The sequence below is a fragment of the Coloeus monedula genome, assembly GCF_965178545.1.
Source record: "Coloeus monedula genome assembly, chromosome: 5".
In the NCBI taxonomy this organism is placed as follows: domain Eukaryota; kingdom Metazoa; phylum Chordata; class Aves; order Passeriformes; family Corvidae; genus Coloeus; species Coloeus monedula.
Window position 1 is genome coordinate 48,890,388 of NC_138785.1, and position 14,652 is coordinate 48,905,039.

Below are 14,652 nucleotides of genomic sequence, written 5' to 3' on the forward strand. Positions count from 1 at the left end.
GGGATATTTCCTTTTACTGTTGATACATGGAAAAACACTTCAAGTAGAAGCATGAAATAGAACCATGCTCTGCTCTGGAGGCAGGAGGTCTGCTTGTTCCCAGAATGTCTCACACTGCTATAATAATGAGTGCAGTACAAATAAATAAAATTACTTAGCAATAAATTGACACTGAGGCATTAAGCCTACTGCAGTAGGTTCAAGGGGTATATTGAAATAAGGCAGGAATTTACAGCAAGATTAGTTAAGCATATAGAATTAACACTTGCTGCCCCTCAAACCAGGCATGTTGATAAAAAGGATATTGTTTGTCTAGATTGCCACACACTAGTTTCTACTTAGGGATACAAGACTACCTGGCACTAAAACTGTTCTACAGCATGAGCTAAGACTGGTTCTCCCTTTAGCCTTTAATAGACTGGTCCCTCAAGTAAGCTGGGTACAGGTGTAGGTAAAGTGTGTTACAGCCAATATAAAAATCCCTCTTTTCAAAGAGAAGCTACCTCAAGAGTTCTGCAAAAGGCTTGGTGCATTATTATGCTCAATTTCAAAATTAACTGTGTCAGTAGCATTCTCAGAAAATTATGTTTTCCTCTATGTTTACCCAGCTCCACAGCTAAAAGGTAGACTGGGGTGGTGGTGTAGGCTTTACTAGCTTGTGAATCTGCTCAGATGGTGATGCTGTGCTTAGTGCGAGTCAGCTTGTAACACTTTGTTAAAGCATGGTGTTCTGATAGAGGACACCACTACTGAGAGTATCGTGTGCAAGTAACCAGTGCTGGTTCTGCCTGTACTACCAAACACTAGAAGTACAATTCCTAACTGCAAAACCAACCCAGAAAAGTGTGGGAGTTCAGTCCTTCCCTGATGGCAGGCATCTAAACTATAACTAGATCAAACTCTTCAAGTATAATCCACTAAGTGCACAGCTCTTGCACTTCATCTGCAAGTTGTAAGAGGAAGCCAAGCAGATGCAGTATTGTACCTTGCTCCTCTGAAGTGTCCCTTCTCTCCATAACCTTGTGCAAGTAAGATAAGAACACATTTACCAAGAGACCATCACCATAACATCAGTGGCTCCCTCAGCATTTTGTGAGAACCATCCCTGAAAAGCTTTCTTTGGCTTTTGTCTACAGACAAGAACACCAACTTAGCTAAATGCAGATCAGCTGTACCAGTAGAAGTGATTCCATACTTACACAGCATTTCTCAATCATTTTCTAGTGATGACAAACAGGTGCAGGATACTTTGTACATCGAATAGAGGTATGCAAAGTGAATCCTGTTAGGTATTTTGTTCATGAACAATGGTCTACTACCTACTGCAGATGTCAATTTGATGTTAACTTCAAGTGTTTGATTAGTTCAAGAGCAGGAGCAGTAACAGAAACCCCTTCCACCCAAGAGTCTACAAGGTCCTGAGTCAGTTGCTTCCAAGGCCATTACTGATTTACAATACATCTCTAGGCTTGTCATCTATGCAATTCACAGAATTTACAATATGCACCCTTAGAGCTGGGCACAAACCCACCTGATCATTCCAGTGTGCTTTGCAATGCTTTTATTTTCATGCTTTCCTAGCTACATCCCACCAAGTACCTTCAACAATACCAACAAAAACAACAAAAACATCTGCTCTACTTGCAGTTTTCTAGAAGAGCCCTAAACAAAAAACAAAAAACCCCATCCCATTCAGATGATGTATTTGAAACTGAATGTGCTATCGCAGGAGAGGCGTTTCCCTTTGCATCTCCCACAGAGGTCCTGGCGGTGGGGCCTCTTGGGATCCACGTGGCGCATCTTCACGGGGCAGGTGCACCGCGTCTGCTTGCAGCTCTGAGGGAGAAAGCGGCGGTCGGCGGGGGCGGCCGAGCCCGGGAGTCGCCGGGCTGGGGGCAGGGCAGGGGTCCCTTACCTGGCAGGTGATGTCCTCCACGCGGTACGGGTTGTAGGACTTCTGGCAGGTCCGGCAGAACTGACGGAAATAGACCTGGGGGGAAGGCCGGGGTCAGCAGAGGGGCGGCGGCGAGAAGCCCGCGCCGGGGCGATCCGAGCCGGCCCTACCTTGTTGGTGCCCTGGACGCACCACACATAGGCGCTCTCCCAGCGGATGTTGCAAGCCTTGCAGTGGTAGTACCCATACTTCTGCTCCAGGAACTGCCGGAGACAACGTTATTCGACGGTGCGGGCACCTCCCGGGCCAGCCCGGCCCCGCTCTGCTCCCCTGCGGCCGACACTCACCTGGAAGCGCAGGCGGGTCTTGCCCGCCGACGACTGCCGCTTCTGGGGTGAGGCCGGCGGCTCTGCCGGCTGGGCTGCCGGCTCTGCCTCGGCCGCCTCCTCCTGGCTCGCCTCCGCCGCCGGCTCCGGGGGGGCGGCCGAACGCTGCCCGAGTGGCTCGGCCGAGCGCTGCCCCAGCGGCTCAGCGCCACCCTCGGGGGGCTTCTCCCAGCTCGCCCTCACGGCAGCCGCCTCCGCCTCCCGCTGTTCCCGCAGCGCGGCCGGCTCCTCCTCGACGGCCGCCGCCTTGTCCTGCTGCTGCGGCCGCTGCTCCGGCTCCAGGCTCGGCTCCTCCAGGAAAGTGCTGAGTCTGCGGGACGCCACGGGCGAGTAGACGGCGATGGTGCGGGGGAAGCGCACGGCGCGGGTGCTGGTGGTGGCGGGGCTGCCCAGCTCCTGCTCCCGCTCCGCCTCACGGGGCCGCGGCGCGGCGGGGCCGGGGCGGCGGCGCAGCAGCGTGCGGGGCCCGAGCGAGCATTGCACCGAGGCGTCCTGCCGCGGGTTCACCTGGACGCCCACCTCCTTGGTGTTGGCCTTGCGGAGCCGCGGCGTCAGGTTGGGGTTGACCTGGGAGAGGATGGCCTTCAGCTGCGCCCGCTGGTAGTTGTCGAAGTACTCGGCGGCCGCCTCCCCGTAGCCCGAGAAGTAGCTGCTACCCCGCGGCCGCCAGCCGCCCGCCGCCCCTCCTTTGCCCTTAGGTGGCGGGTAGCGGTAGGAGTAGGGGTGGTAGGCAGGGTAGAGATAGCTCGCCATCTCCTTCTCGGCCATCGCACCGGACCCAGGGTAACTCCCGGGAGGCGGCCTTAAATACCCCCGGGGAGGGGCTGGGTTTCCCTCGCCCCCTACGGGCGACGGCCTTGCCGCCCTTTCCCATCCCCACCTGGTGCGGGGCCAGCCCCCACCCTCCTCACAGCTCCCCAGCTGAACCAGGCAGTGCGGCTGTTAATTGCCTCCAAGGGACAAACAGCGGAGAACACGGGTTTGGTTCGGCTTCGCCATGTATTTGTGGTGAGAGCAATGAGAACAATGCTTTTACAGCAGGTGGGAGGCACAGAGATACACGCGCGACGTGATTTTTTTCTGTCATCCATACTGACGCTGAATTGGCTTTGACTCTGTAGAACACTGTTTCCTTCCTTCTACCCATTCCTGCTGCACTCAGGCAGGCAGCAGTCTCCTTACATGAAGTTTTACAGTTACTGGTCTGTGTTGCAGTGATACTTTTTCTTCTTTTTGTTTTTTTTCCCCACATTTATTTTTGAGGAAGTAGAACTGTCACGGTAATAAACACATATCACCTTGTACAATGGGAGCAGCTGGAGAAACGATGGAGGCCGGGCAGCTCCGCTTGCACAGCAGCGAGCACAGCCCCAGCCTGGTTGCAAGCACAACACACATTCATGTCTTGGGGAGTTACCTCTTTGTCTTGCCTAAAGCGCCGTCTGAGTCGGCTCCATCTGAATGGAGTTGTGCTCCTCTGTGGTCACTGTGCCATATGAAGTATCGGCTACCTCCTCTTCCTTCAGTTTCTTGTACGAAATATCTGTGTCTTCCTCTTCACCAAGTGTATCTTGCTTGTAGCTGTCTCTTCCGTACATCTTGTATGCCAGCACAAACAGTCCCGCTTCTGCTGACTGAAAGAGCGCATAAAGCAAGGGGAACATGTACATGCTCCCTATGAGCTCCGGGGAGAAGGTGAGTTTTAGGATGGCAGTGCAGAGCTGGACGTTTTGGCACCCTGTTTCCAAAGACACTGTTCTCCTGCAGTGTGGGGGCATTTTAAAGACCGTGGCTAAGCCGTATCCCAAGGCGTACCCTGCCAGAGGCATCAGCACTGCAATGGCATAGACAGATGCAGGAATCTGTGCCAGCAGATCTGGGCCCAGCATGGTCCCAGTCAGGATGAACAGGATCACCAGAGTCACCAAGAGGGACCACAGGGAAATCTGGCAACAGATACAGACATTGATAAACAACATAAGGGTTATTATTTTAAAAGGATAAGCACAGCAGGTAGAGGCTTGCTAAGGAGTCTAAACTGCAAAACATGGTTGCACTGCCCTTCCCAGGTTTTCTCCTGGCCTGGGATTTTAGTGGCGTTTGATCATATCCCCGGAAAGGAACGGGCTGAGGTCAGCCTCCATCATTTTGCTTTGGGATGACTTGCTGGGAAACAAGAGTCAGGACTTGTGCCTCACTCTTCCTTTCTCAATTAAGCTAATTTAGTTGCATGTTTTAAGGCAGTGTGGCCATTCCCGCAGGTTGGTTTTGCCTGACCTGGGTGCAGCAAGAGTGGGGAGAAAGCAGGATGTCATGGAATGCCTCTGCTACAGGGTCCAGGATGTCTGCCAGGATGCAGCACTACGCTGCCCTCCTTCCTGTGCGCTGCGATAGGAGGTAACCCGCCCTTTCCCTCGCTTTCTTTGCCCCACCCTTTTATTTCAAGACTGTAAGTCCTTGTGTTCTACCTAAGTAGAATATGCCTGTGTGAGACTAACATCGGTTTGGAGGGACCTGAAAGCTTACTGCCGTCGGCCCCCCGTCCCCGGCGCCGTCCCCGGGCATCCCCCGCAGCGTGGCCGCCCTCCTCCCCTCCGGGCGCCGTGCCTACCTTGACCAGGAGGTCGGCGGCGCGGGGGTGCCGGTAGCGGATGAGCACCCCCAGGCCGATGGGCAGCAGGGTGCTGCCCAGCGTCAGGCTTACCGCCCCCAGGGGCAGCAGCTGCACCACGGCCGTGTTGATCCAGTAGCGGCTGTAGATCCAGAGGCAGAGGGGCATCAGGAAGAGGGCCAGCAAGGTGGACGAGGCCGTCATGATAATGCTGCGCCGGGGGAACCAAAGAAATGCCCCATCACTCCCCGTCTGGCCGGGGGCAGCCCCGGGGAGCCCCCACCCCCGCTGGAAGAGGGTTCTGCAGCCGGCCGGGCGCTTCTCACGGCAAGAGCCCGCTCTCTCTCCTCTCTACCCTCTCCATCCTTCACCCCTTTCCCTGCCCTGGCCAGGGCGCGGGCAGGCAAAGCTTTTTTAGGGAAGGAGGCAGGAGGCGTGTGTCGGGGCTCATGTAACATCCGCCACGGGAGAGGCAGGAGAGCAGTGCTGGCGATTCCCAGCGCGCCGCGCCCGCCCGTCCCGGCTCCACCGGCGGCAGGTGCCCAGCGAACCCTCCCCGCGTCCCGGGGCAGCCGCAGCCCCCGGCCGGCTGGCGGCGAGGGGCAGCGGGGCACCTACCTCAGATTCATATCCCCGTCGACGAGCACCGACATGAGGTTGGAGAGGTTGCCCCCGGGGCAGCAGCCGCACAGCAGTACAGCCACGGCCGCCACCTCGTCCAGAGCGAAGATGAGGGCGAGGAGGAAGGCCAGCAGTGGCATGGCCACGAATTGTCCCAGCAGCGCCAGCAGCAGCCCCACGGGCCGCCGGAGCTGCTGCCCCAGCTGTCCCAACTCCACGGCGCAGCCCAGCCCCAGCATGGTCACGCAGAGCCCCAGCCCCACCAGCACGCTCAGGCCCTGGCTGAGGGAGCGGTCCCCGAAGGTCTCGCCGCCCCCCGCCAGCGACCCGCCGTCGGGGCCGCCGCTCCCCGCCGCCGCCGGGGGCTGCGCGGAGCTGGCCGGGGGCTGCGCGGAGCTGGCCATGGGCTGCGCGGCCCCGGGGAGCCGCCGGCTCCCCGCCAAGCCCCGGAGGAGAGCGCGGGCGGCGGGGCAGGCGTCAGTGCGGGACGCCGGGAGGGCTCGCCCCGGCGGCCGGCGGAGCCCGCATCCCTCCCCGGCTCCGCTCGGCTCTCCGGGCGCTGCTGACGCGCAGCGGCCGCGGTCCCTGACCGCCTGTCTGCTGCGGGCGCCGCCCTCGCGTCCCCGGACCCACGCGGGGCCACCCCCGGCGTGGGCGGTGTCTCGCTGCCGCCTCGACGGCGGTCATCGCCGGCCGCCAGCGCCGCCCGGCCCCGGCGGAGGGAAGCGCAGGCGGCGGCTTGCGGCCGCATCCCCCTCTCCGATGCGACCCCCGGCAGCCCGCCTCTGGAGCCGGCAGGGACCGACCTTTCCAGCGGAGGACCTGAGGTATCACAGGATTTACTTTGGCGTCGGCATTAAAAAAGGTCAATTAGCGTCGCAGTGTCACCCGGTGTGGGTGGGCAGCACTAGATCCCTCTGCTGAGGGATTGCCAAGCTCGTTCCCCCTCCAGGTAAATTGCTGTTGATGCGAAGGTTTCGAATGTGTGAAGAAGGATGGAAAGGCCTTTTTTGATGTCGAGGAGGCACCACTTTCTGCTGGTGGGGACCCAGAAACTTGCAAGGAGAGGTGATACCTTTTAAAGGGTAGTCAGTATGCGTGAAGGAAACAGGCAAGCTCACAGGCACACAAATATTCAAACCAGGGTAAGAAATCTAGTCCATCACCCAAAAATCACATCCAGGGGCAATTAAACTGTTTTCAGTCATAAAATTGTGCTTACAACATTTACTTTTCATTTATTAATTGTGTGTCACTCTGTTCCTTCAGAAGTAAAGTGCTGTATAGAATGCCCAACTAGATTCACAAGGGCGGGAGCTCTTGAGAGAGGAGGGCAGCTTCCGAGGGCAGGAGATATGTTGGTGACTCTCACTCTTGGCACTGCTATTGGCCTCATCTTAGGAATGTAACTCTTCCTTGTTCACCCACAGGGTTTAGAGGGGTCACAGCCACCACTTCACATTACCACTCCTGGGTGAGGGTAGCTGATTCAGGACAGAGCATCCCCAGGGGCTGCCCCTTGGCTTCTGCACTTCGTGTGTGGCTCTACTTCTGCATGGAGTATTTCAGGTCAGCTCAAGGGGAACACACCGGATTTAAGGAGAGAGCCTACAGGAGCTGCTCTGACTGGCTGCTTGCCTTAAGCTCCATCAAACAGCAAGTTTCTCAAGCATTTATTTGGGAAAAATTTTAGGCTGTCCCAGGGCTCGAGTAGAAATTATCGGTGGCTTGAAAGAAAAACAGACTGTTTGCTTATTAAACCTTTGATTCTTTCTTGGGGCACAGGTGACACAAGAAGTGCAAGGAGTACCTGGTGACAAAATCCCGGGTACACAACTTTGCCAAAATGATGCCAAGTTCAATACTGTTCTGCCTGTGTTTGCTTCCTTGTCATTAGCCTAAGGAGAGCTCTGGGAAGATGAGTCATCAGAGCTGAATGACCAAATAGGATCTGGATTGCTTTAGTGCATTCATACTTTTGGGCTCTAGAGGAGGGGAGCTCAGGATCTGGTTGGCTTTTTGAGCCAACAGTATTCTCTGGATTTAATTTCCCAGTTTGCATATGCAGAAAAGTACTTGCAGTGCATTTACTGTGCTTCATAAAGTCTTACCACTGTTATATCTTATTCCATCTGTCATGCAGCCAGTATGTGGCTTCACAACATGGAGGTCATTTGCTTATCATACCCTCCCTGGTTTGTAAGAAATGCCCAGGCGGTTCCCTGCGGTGTGGCAGACCCAGGATGGATCCACTGTGCGAGCACAAGGCGGCAGCTTATTGAGCAGGTGGGAAGGGCACAGCCAGGCCTCCTGCTTTATCTCCGACCGTCACTCCCCAAGCTCCCCACTGCAGCAGGGCTGGTCATGGGAAGATATTTTTATATCATAATGTGTGGCACCTATGGTGCAGGCAGTTACAGGAGGGGTCCAGTATCCCTGGATACAGTGAAGCCCACCCAGTAAGCATAAACTTCAGTTTCAAGGGACAATGAAGTGGGAAAATGCCATGAATGCATCGCAACAAATCAGGACCTCTTGAGATTTTTCTTACAATTTATCAGCTAAAATTAAAGTTCAGCTCGTGGTTTAAACATGAGCAGTGAGGCTGCCTTCAGGGAAACCCAAGTCTGAACCCAGATGATGTATGTTGCTAATTGTCCATCCAGAAAGTACCTCCACCTCAGGTGGGTACCCCGCATATTTTCACATGCAGTGTTTAGAATGAAAAAACGTTGTACCTGCTGCTGAGCATGGTTCTTGTCTCTAACTTGCTGCAGGCTTCCCTGACATGTCATCATGAAAGCACAGTCTGGAGTCTGGAGTGATACTGAGTAGTTTTGCAGCATCTGGCTGTGAGGCAGCCAGCTCACACATAGTGAACATCTCAGTGTAATCTAAATCCATGGATAATTCCTTTCTTTTGTGGAGGGCAGGAGAAAGGATACTGCCTACCCTGCTATTACTGGAAGCCACAAATTGAATATTTGAGTATAAAAAGACTTGGCAAGTAAACCTGAACATATATCATTCTCAATTATTCCTTGTTAGTCCTTCAGTTGAAAAATGGGTGAAAGGATAAGAGTTAGCAAGAGCAAGAAGAAGGAGGGAAAAGACTACTGAAATATTGTAGTTTGTAGCTTTCATTAAAAATATTGCTTTCTATTATTCTTAGAAGGGGGTTGATTTCCACAGAAGACTATTTGTGCTATAAGCCAGTCTGGAGAGGCAGAAGTCCTTCAAAACCAAGGAATTTTGTTTGCTCCTTTATAACAGGATTTCTGTGCCTTCCCTTTATTCAACTAGAATCAAAGGTGAAAAATAGAGGATAAACTTGTAAGGAATTTTGATAGTACTGTAAGGAATAAGCAAAGCAACCTTGCTGTTTGCTCAGTTAGTGACTGCTTCAGCACACTGTGTGATGTTGTTTCAATCACTTGCTTCTCCTGACAGAGATTAAAAGCGTCTGGCATAGCCCGGGACTACTGCAAAATTGCAATCATTGTGTCTATGGAGTGAGTTCCCCTTGGTGACACCCCAAGGGAAGTCGCTGCAGGCGTTGTTCACTGAGCTGAGTTTGGGGCAGCAAGAGGAGGTTTGGTGTGTGCTGTTGTAATGCCTGTCTCTCTGCATGCTCTAAAGCCTCAAGCAAGAAGGGTTGGTTTGCAAATCCCAGGTGAGTTAAGGGTAAACCAGAGTCTTGAACTTGGAAGCCTAAATCCCAAACATGTTGCACTTCAGGTGTGTGCATACTGTAGTTATGAGCACTCCATAAAAGGAGCCAATGGGGATGGGTAAGAAAGCAAAGTGTGGTCACCCCCTCTTTTACTGCTCTTCCCATTTCAGCTTAATGTCTGTGTCAGCTCCCCGCTCCTCCCGCTTTGGCTCCTGCGTGCTGTGCCTGGGTCTGCGGGAAGTGGCGTCACCCTCCAATAAGTCATGCTCTGCCTCTCTGCATGTCCGTGCCAGCTGATCTGTGGAGCTGTGCTGGGTTTTTGCAGAGGAAGAGAGGCCTTTAAAGGATAGTCCTGGAGGATGGAAAGCTTTCAGTCAGCACCTTAAGGCAGTGGTGCTACTAAAGAGGCTGAGACAAAATACTGCTGTGAAAGTGATGTTCAGGTGAGACCTAGCAGGATTAGTTTCTGATTTACAGGGGATGTACAATCCCTTCATTTCTACCTTATTTGCTATGCACCTAGGCTATGGATAGAAATAAAATTAAATTTAAAGACTTAATAGGGCAATAATAATTTACCATGGGAAAAAGAAAAGTCTTTGCTGTTGCCTTGAATTAAAATATTCCTTTAACATGTACTGTATTATCCCCTATATGCAGTTTAGGGTAATTATGTGGTAAACTCCATGAAATGCATATGCTTGATCATATTTATAATGTAGATCCAGAGCACTTATTTTTGTGGCTTAGGAGAGTTAGGAATTGGAGTCTAGTTGTGCAGAGATATTGCTGCTTTTTCTTGTTCTTCCATGGTTGTCTTTGTGCTAGGAAGGACGTGTCACACAATCCTTTGCTGAACTAGGACCTGTCTCCCACTCTTTCTCTCAAGAGCAGCAGCACAGAGGGGACTTTGCACCTTTTGTCATCCCCACCCATAGCCCACCTTCACGGAGGCAGCAACTCTAAGATCTTAGCAGATAAGTGACTTTTTCCTTTTTAAAAAATTTTTTGGGAGCTTGGGTCACTAAACAACTGAGAAAATACATTTTTGAAATAAGACGAAGCATCGAGATCTGTGCAATTAAGTTTTTCCTAAGAAACTTCCCCAGCCAGACACAGGCAGAAACTACTTTGGCGAGGATGTGCTGATTGATCGAGGTTGCTCCTGCCCCAAACTGCTTGTGTTCCACACAAAGGCAGAGTGCAGTTGTCCCATGTAGGTAGTGAACACACAAGAGCCATGGGTTTCCTGCTAGTTCATTGCTCCTGCAGCTGTCTGTAGTGCAGAAGCACTAGGACAGACCTGCCTTTCCTGGCTCCCAGGCTTTTCTGCTACTGTTCAATGTGACACCTGGCCCCATTTCAGCACTGTTATGTCTCATCTTGGGTTTGTTTATCTTAAACTCTCCTCTGTGCTGTCCTTAGCATGGTGCTGCTGCTCAATCCTGCTTGCTAAATCTCCACAATAATCAGCATCTTTTATCCCACAGGCAGCATCCTCGACCAGACTCAGGGTCTGAATTTCAGGGTGCAAAAAAATCAGATAAATGTCCCTTCCCCTCCTCTTCAGCAGCAGTCATCGCTGCATCTATGTTGTCTCCTCTTACAGCTGAGATCCCATCAAATCATCCTTGCCTTCTCCTTGGCTGAGGTGGCAAAGGCATCCAGACACCCTCCTCTGCTGCGCTGCATCTGCTTCTCCTCTTCTCTGCTGTCTTTGTGATTTCTCTGTTCATGGGAGTGCTGTCCCCCTTTTCTCATGGATTCCTCTTCCTAATGATGCCTGTTTCCATCCAGTCCTACTCTGTATTTATGCTGCTTTGGGGCCAGTGCTCTCTCCCAAGCAACTTAGAGTCTCTGAGGTTTTATTAAATTCAAGTGGTGTGGAAGGGAAACAAACATAAGCCTCATTACCCAGCTGTGCTGTGTCCTTTGTGTCCCCCTGTGTGTTCAGTCTCTGAATGTATGGGAACAGATCCTTTCACTGAAGCTCTGGGTTAGAAGTCAAGGGCAGAAATTATTAAGATAAAATCCTCCTGTTGCACTTGGTGTTCCCCCATGTTTATTTTTAAGATGTCTGAAGGCCATTAATCAACAAGTAAGTGCATGATGCCTCAGGTCGCAATGTTCCAATAATTCATAATTAGAACTAAGTGTATAAGGCTACGTGATCTGCCTTCTAAATGAAGAGGCCTTTTGCCAACCATCCCATTAGAAAAGGTCTTCTGGTCCATGAAAAGAGACGAAATCAGGGAATCATTGAAGAATAATTTTGTAAATTGACTGCTGACAGTGAGTTGTTGAGGCAGTTGTATCCCTACAACTGTAAAACAATTACTAGCAGCAAGTTTTTCTTTAAGCAAATAAATGCCTTTCTGTGATGTACCCTTACCCAGATTCAAATAAGAAAGGAGTCTGCCTCGTTCACTGTTCCCTTTTGTTGTCATTTAATCTTTTTCTGGAGCTGGAGTATTATCAGGATTAAGATGAAAAGTCGTAATAAATGACCTAATGACTAATGCATGCATTGGTCCAGAGGAGCCAAAATTAGCATCCTGCCCCATCAGACAAGGACAAGGAGGTGAAATGAGGATGACTCTGAAAGCACTGTATTCAGATTTAAGAGTCAGTGGTATTTTGCACTGCAGGTGCAGGTATCTCTTTGCACAGGCTCTCACAGGCAGATGGTCATGGGACGTTAGCAACAGGCATGTCTTGGATGTCATAGCCCTGCCTGAGAGCATCACAGCCTGCTCAGCATCATCAGGTGGGGGGGACCCTGATGGCTGTGAAGGACAGTGGTGCCATCAAGGCTGGGGAGCACAGTGATGATAGGATGTGCACAACCTGGTGAATGGTGGGGCTTTAGGATGGATGAGCAGTTGCAGGTCCAGGTCTAGCTGGGCTTACTTGGCATCCATCACCCACTGAGGGTCCCAGCCCCCTCTTAACTTGCTATGTAGGAACCTGGGGTTAGGGACATAAATCAAGAGAGGTAAGGTGGAGGTAGATAACACAAATGTGGTTTTGTCCCTATACAATCCATAATTTGGGTTTTGCAAAAAAAGCCAGATCAGAGTAAATGACACCAAGATATTGTCCCACAGATTAATTTAGTTGTCAAAAAATGCATAAATAAATAAATCTTATAACTTCTACAGCAGCAGTTGCTTCATAGCATAGAGTATCCATTTAATTGAAGAAAGACACCCAAAAGAAAAATTTCTTTACTCACCCGCCAAAGCTTTCTCCGTATTGAAAGGGATGTTAATGATGAGCCCCATGGGAATGATAGGAGTTAATAGCATCAATATTCTGTATCTCAGGTTACACACAAAAAATATCTTTGCACTTAGTTGCCAGCCATTTGTATCATGGCATCGAAGGTGCCTGGATGTGGGCTACAGCTGTTTTGTGTTAGAAACTGCATAACCATAGAATAAAAATGCTTCTTGTCCTGCTGCCAAATTTTTACCAAATATTAAAAACTATTATCAGTAATGCTGATCAGCAAATAAGAAAGCCTTTCAAAATAGGTGCACCATTACCTAAATTATCTCTCAAACCGTCTAGAAAAATATCTCAGGGAAAAGGGGAGAAATAAATCTCAAACATAATAGGCATCTCTTAGTACTTCCCTTAGCTAACGTTGTATATTAATCCTATGAAAATAACCTTGACAGTGTCATGTGCACTTTTAAAACTGTGATGAAACAGAACATTTTTTAATAAACCATGGTATCAGTAGAACCTGTATGTCACTGCAGATGAGGAAGATGTACTCTGGGCTTCGTATATTTGTTGATTTGCCAGAGAGATGAAAGCATGAATGTCTTCATAAACAAGATCTTTTATTTCCTTTCTGTGGTGCCTAAGCAGAAATGCTGGGTATGAAACCAGGGAAATATTTATTTTTATCTGGGGTGTCCATTCTACCACTAGCCGAGAGTAATCTCTTCATAGTAAACTCACAACACCGCAGAAGCACAATGGGTTTAAATTGCTTTGAGAGAGATTTGGATTAGATACTGATGGGGCAAATAAAAGCAGTGGTGCTGAAGGCTGGATAGTTCGGGCAGGCAGCAGCGATCTCCCAGGAAAGGTCAGGCAAACATCTCTGCAGCAGCGTGAGCTGCAGCTGCTGACTTAGCTTTGGGGTGGCACGGCGAGACCAGGTGACCCCGCAAGGCTCCTCCTGGCCCCTGGTTACCTGGTTGTCTGGTACCTTGTGCAAATGCCCTTCATCCTCCGCGGTGACACCTGCCGGTACCAGTAACACCTCGCGTCTCTCTGGGGCGTGACTGCGCTTGCGGCTGGAGCTGCTGGCAGCACGTTGGGGATCGCAGGGATCTGCCCAAGCTGGAGACGTCAGGTGCGGTTCACAGCCCAGAAGTGAAGTCTGTGTCCTGAACTGCTAGCAATTTATTAAGCTGGCAGCATCTTGCATCCTGCCTGCCAGGGAATGAGCCTTGGACAGAGCTGTTTGGGATTAGATAGAGAGAGGAAGGAATAAAAAGCCGTCAGCCCCTTCTTTCAGGGTGAAAGAATTAAAGAAAAACAAAGGATTGGAATAAACGTACACAAAAGGGCCACCTTAAGAACTCCTTTCCTCTGCTCAGTCCATTATAAGAAAGCAAAATATTAGAGAGATTAGTGAATTAATTTTAAGATATTAAAATTTATCAAATTATTAAAATAATGTAAATAAATATATAATATTTATTTAATACATACTGTTAAAAGCATATAATTTCTAAATAAAATACTTGAAACATATATTTTACCCATATATACGTGGGCAGTCTAAATGCTGAGGAAGTATCAGTAGGAGACTCTTGCTGCTGAAATCAAAGCCAACTGGGACCAAAGGAGTAGCTGCCCACAGCCGTCTGTAGGGTATCAGTGCTCAGTGTTTCCACACAGGTGTGAGCAATACCGTGCAGTAACCCCAGGCCCAGGAGGGAAAGTCCACCCAAACAAACCCTGCCCAAACCCTGCCAGGCACGGGAGCCCTGCGCAGGATAGGAGCTGAGGATGAACAGGAGATAACAATCATCCCTTCCCATGAAAATACAGAAACCTATTCTTGCAAACCAAGGTGCTTCAAACTAACACCAAGAAGTCGAAACAAATCCAGGCCCCAAATCCAAGGTGCAAATGCAAAACCAGCTAGGGAAGGGACCTTCCTCATCCCCAGAGAGTTTATTATTAAGTGCAAAGATACATTAGGGTCATTACATTATAATGCTCATGTGCAGGTGGAGAAGTTATACATGGGAGTGATTTATTTGCTTAAGATCATGCTGGAAGTAGTGGCAAAGCTGCACACTGGCGACAAGTGCACTAAGCTCCAACTGGTACCGTACTCTTGAGGAGGCAGCATGTACAGTGTGATCCCTCATCACAAAAAAAATTCTGTTTCTCTACCACTGCCAAACATCCACAGAATCAATCTTCACTTGTAGTT

General features: G+C 50.5%; 2 protein-coding genes across 2 annotated transcripts; both read right to left on the reverse strand.

Annotated features, from left to right (window-relative positions):
- Positions 1-1,692: 1,692 nt before the first annotated feature.
- On the reverse strand, positions 1,693-3,099 carry ZAR1 (zygote arrest 1; the record flags this gene model as incomplete). The annotated part of the gene is made up of 4 exons (XM_082281442.1): positions 2,242-3,099; positions 2,065-2,157; positions 1,916-1,990; positions 1,693-1,836 (listed from the first exon to the last, which is right to left on the reverse strand). Exons 1-4 carry the CDS (start codon positions 3,046-3,048, stop codon positions 1,693-1,695), a joined length of 1,119 nt encoding a protein of 372 aa, XP_082137568.1. The 5' UTR covers positions 3,049-3,099.
- Positions 3,100-3,710: 611 nt separating this feature from the next.
- On the reverse strand, positions 3,711-5,916 carry SLC10A4 (solute carrier family 10 member 4; the record flags this gene model as incomplete). Its single annotated transcript, XM_082281991.1, has 3 exons — positions 3,711-4,226; positions 4,892-5,102; positions 5,510-5,916. The coding sequence occupies 3 exons, from the start codon at positions 5,914-5,916 to the stop codon at positions 3,711-3,713; spliced, it is 1,134 nt and encodes a 377-aa protein (XP_082138117.1).
- Between the last annotated feature and the right edge of the window lie 8,736 nt (positions 5,917-14,652).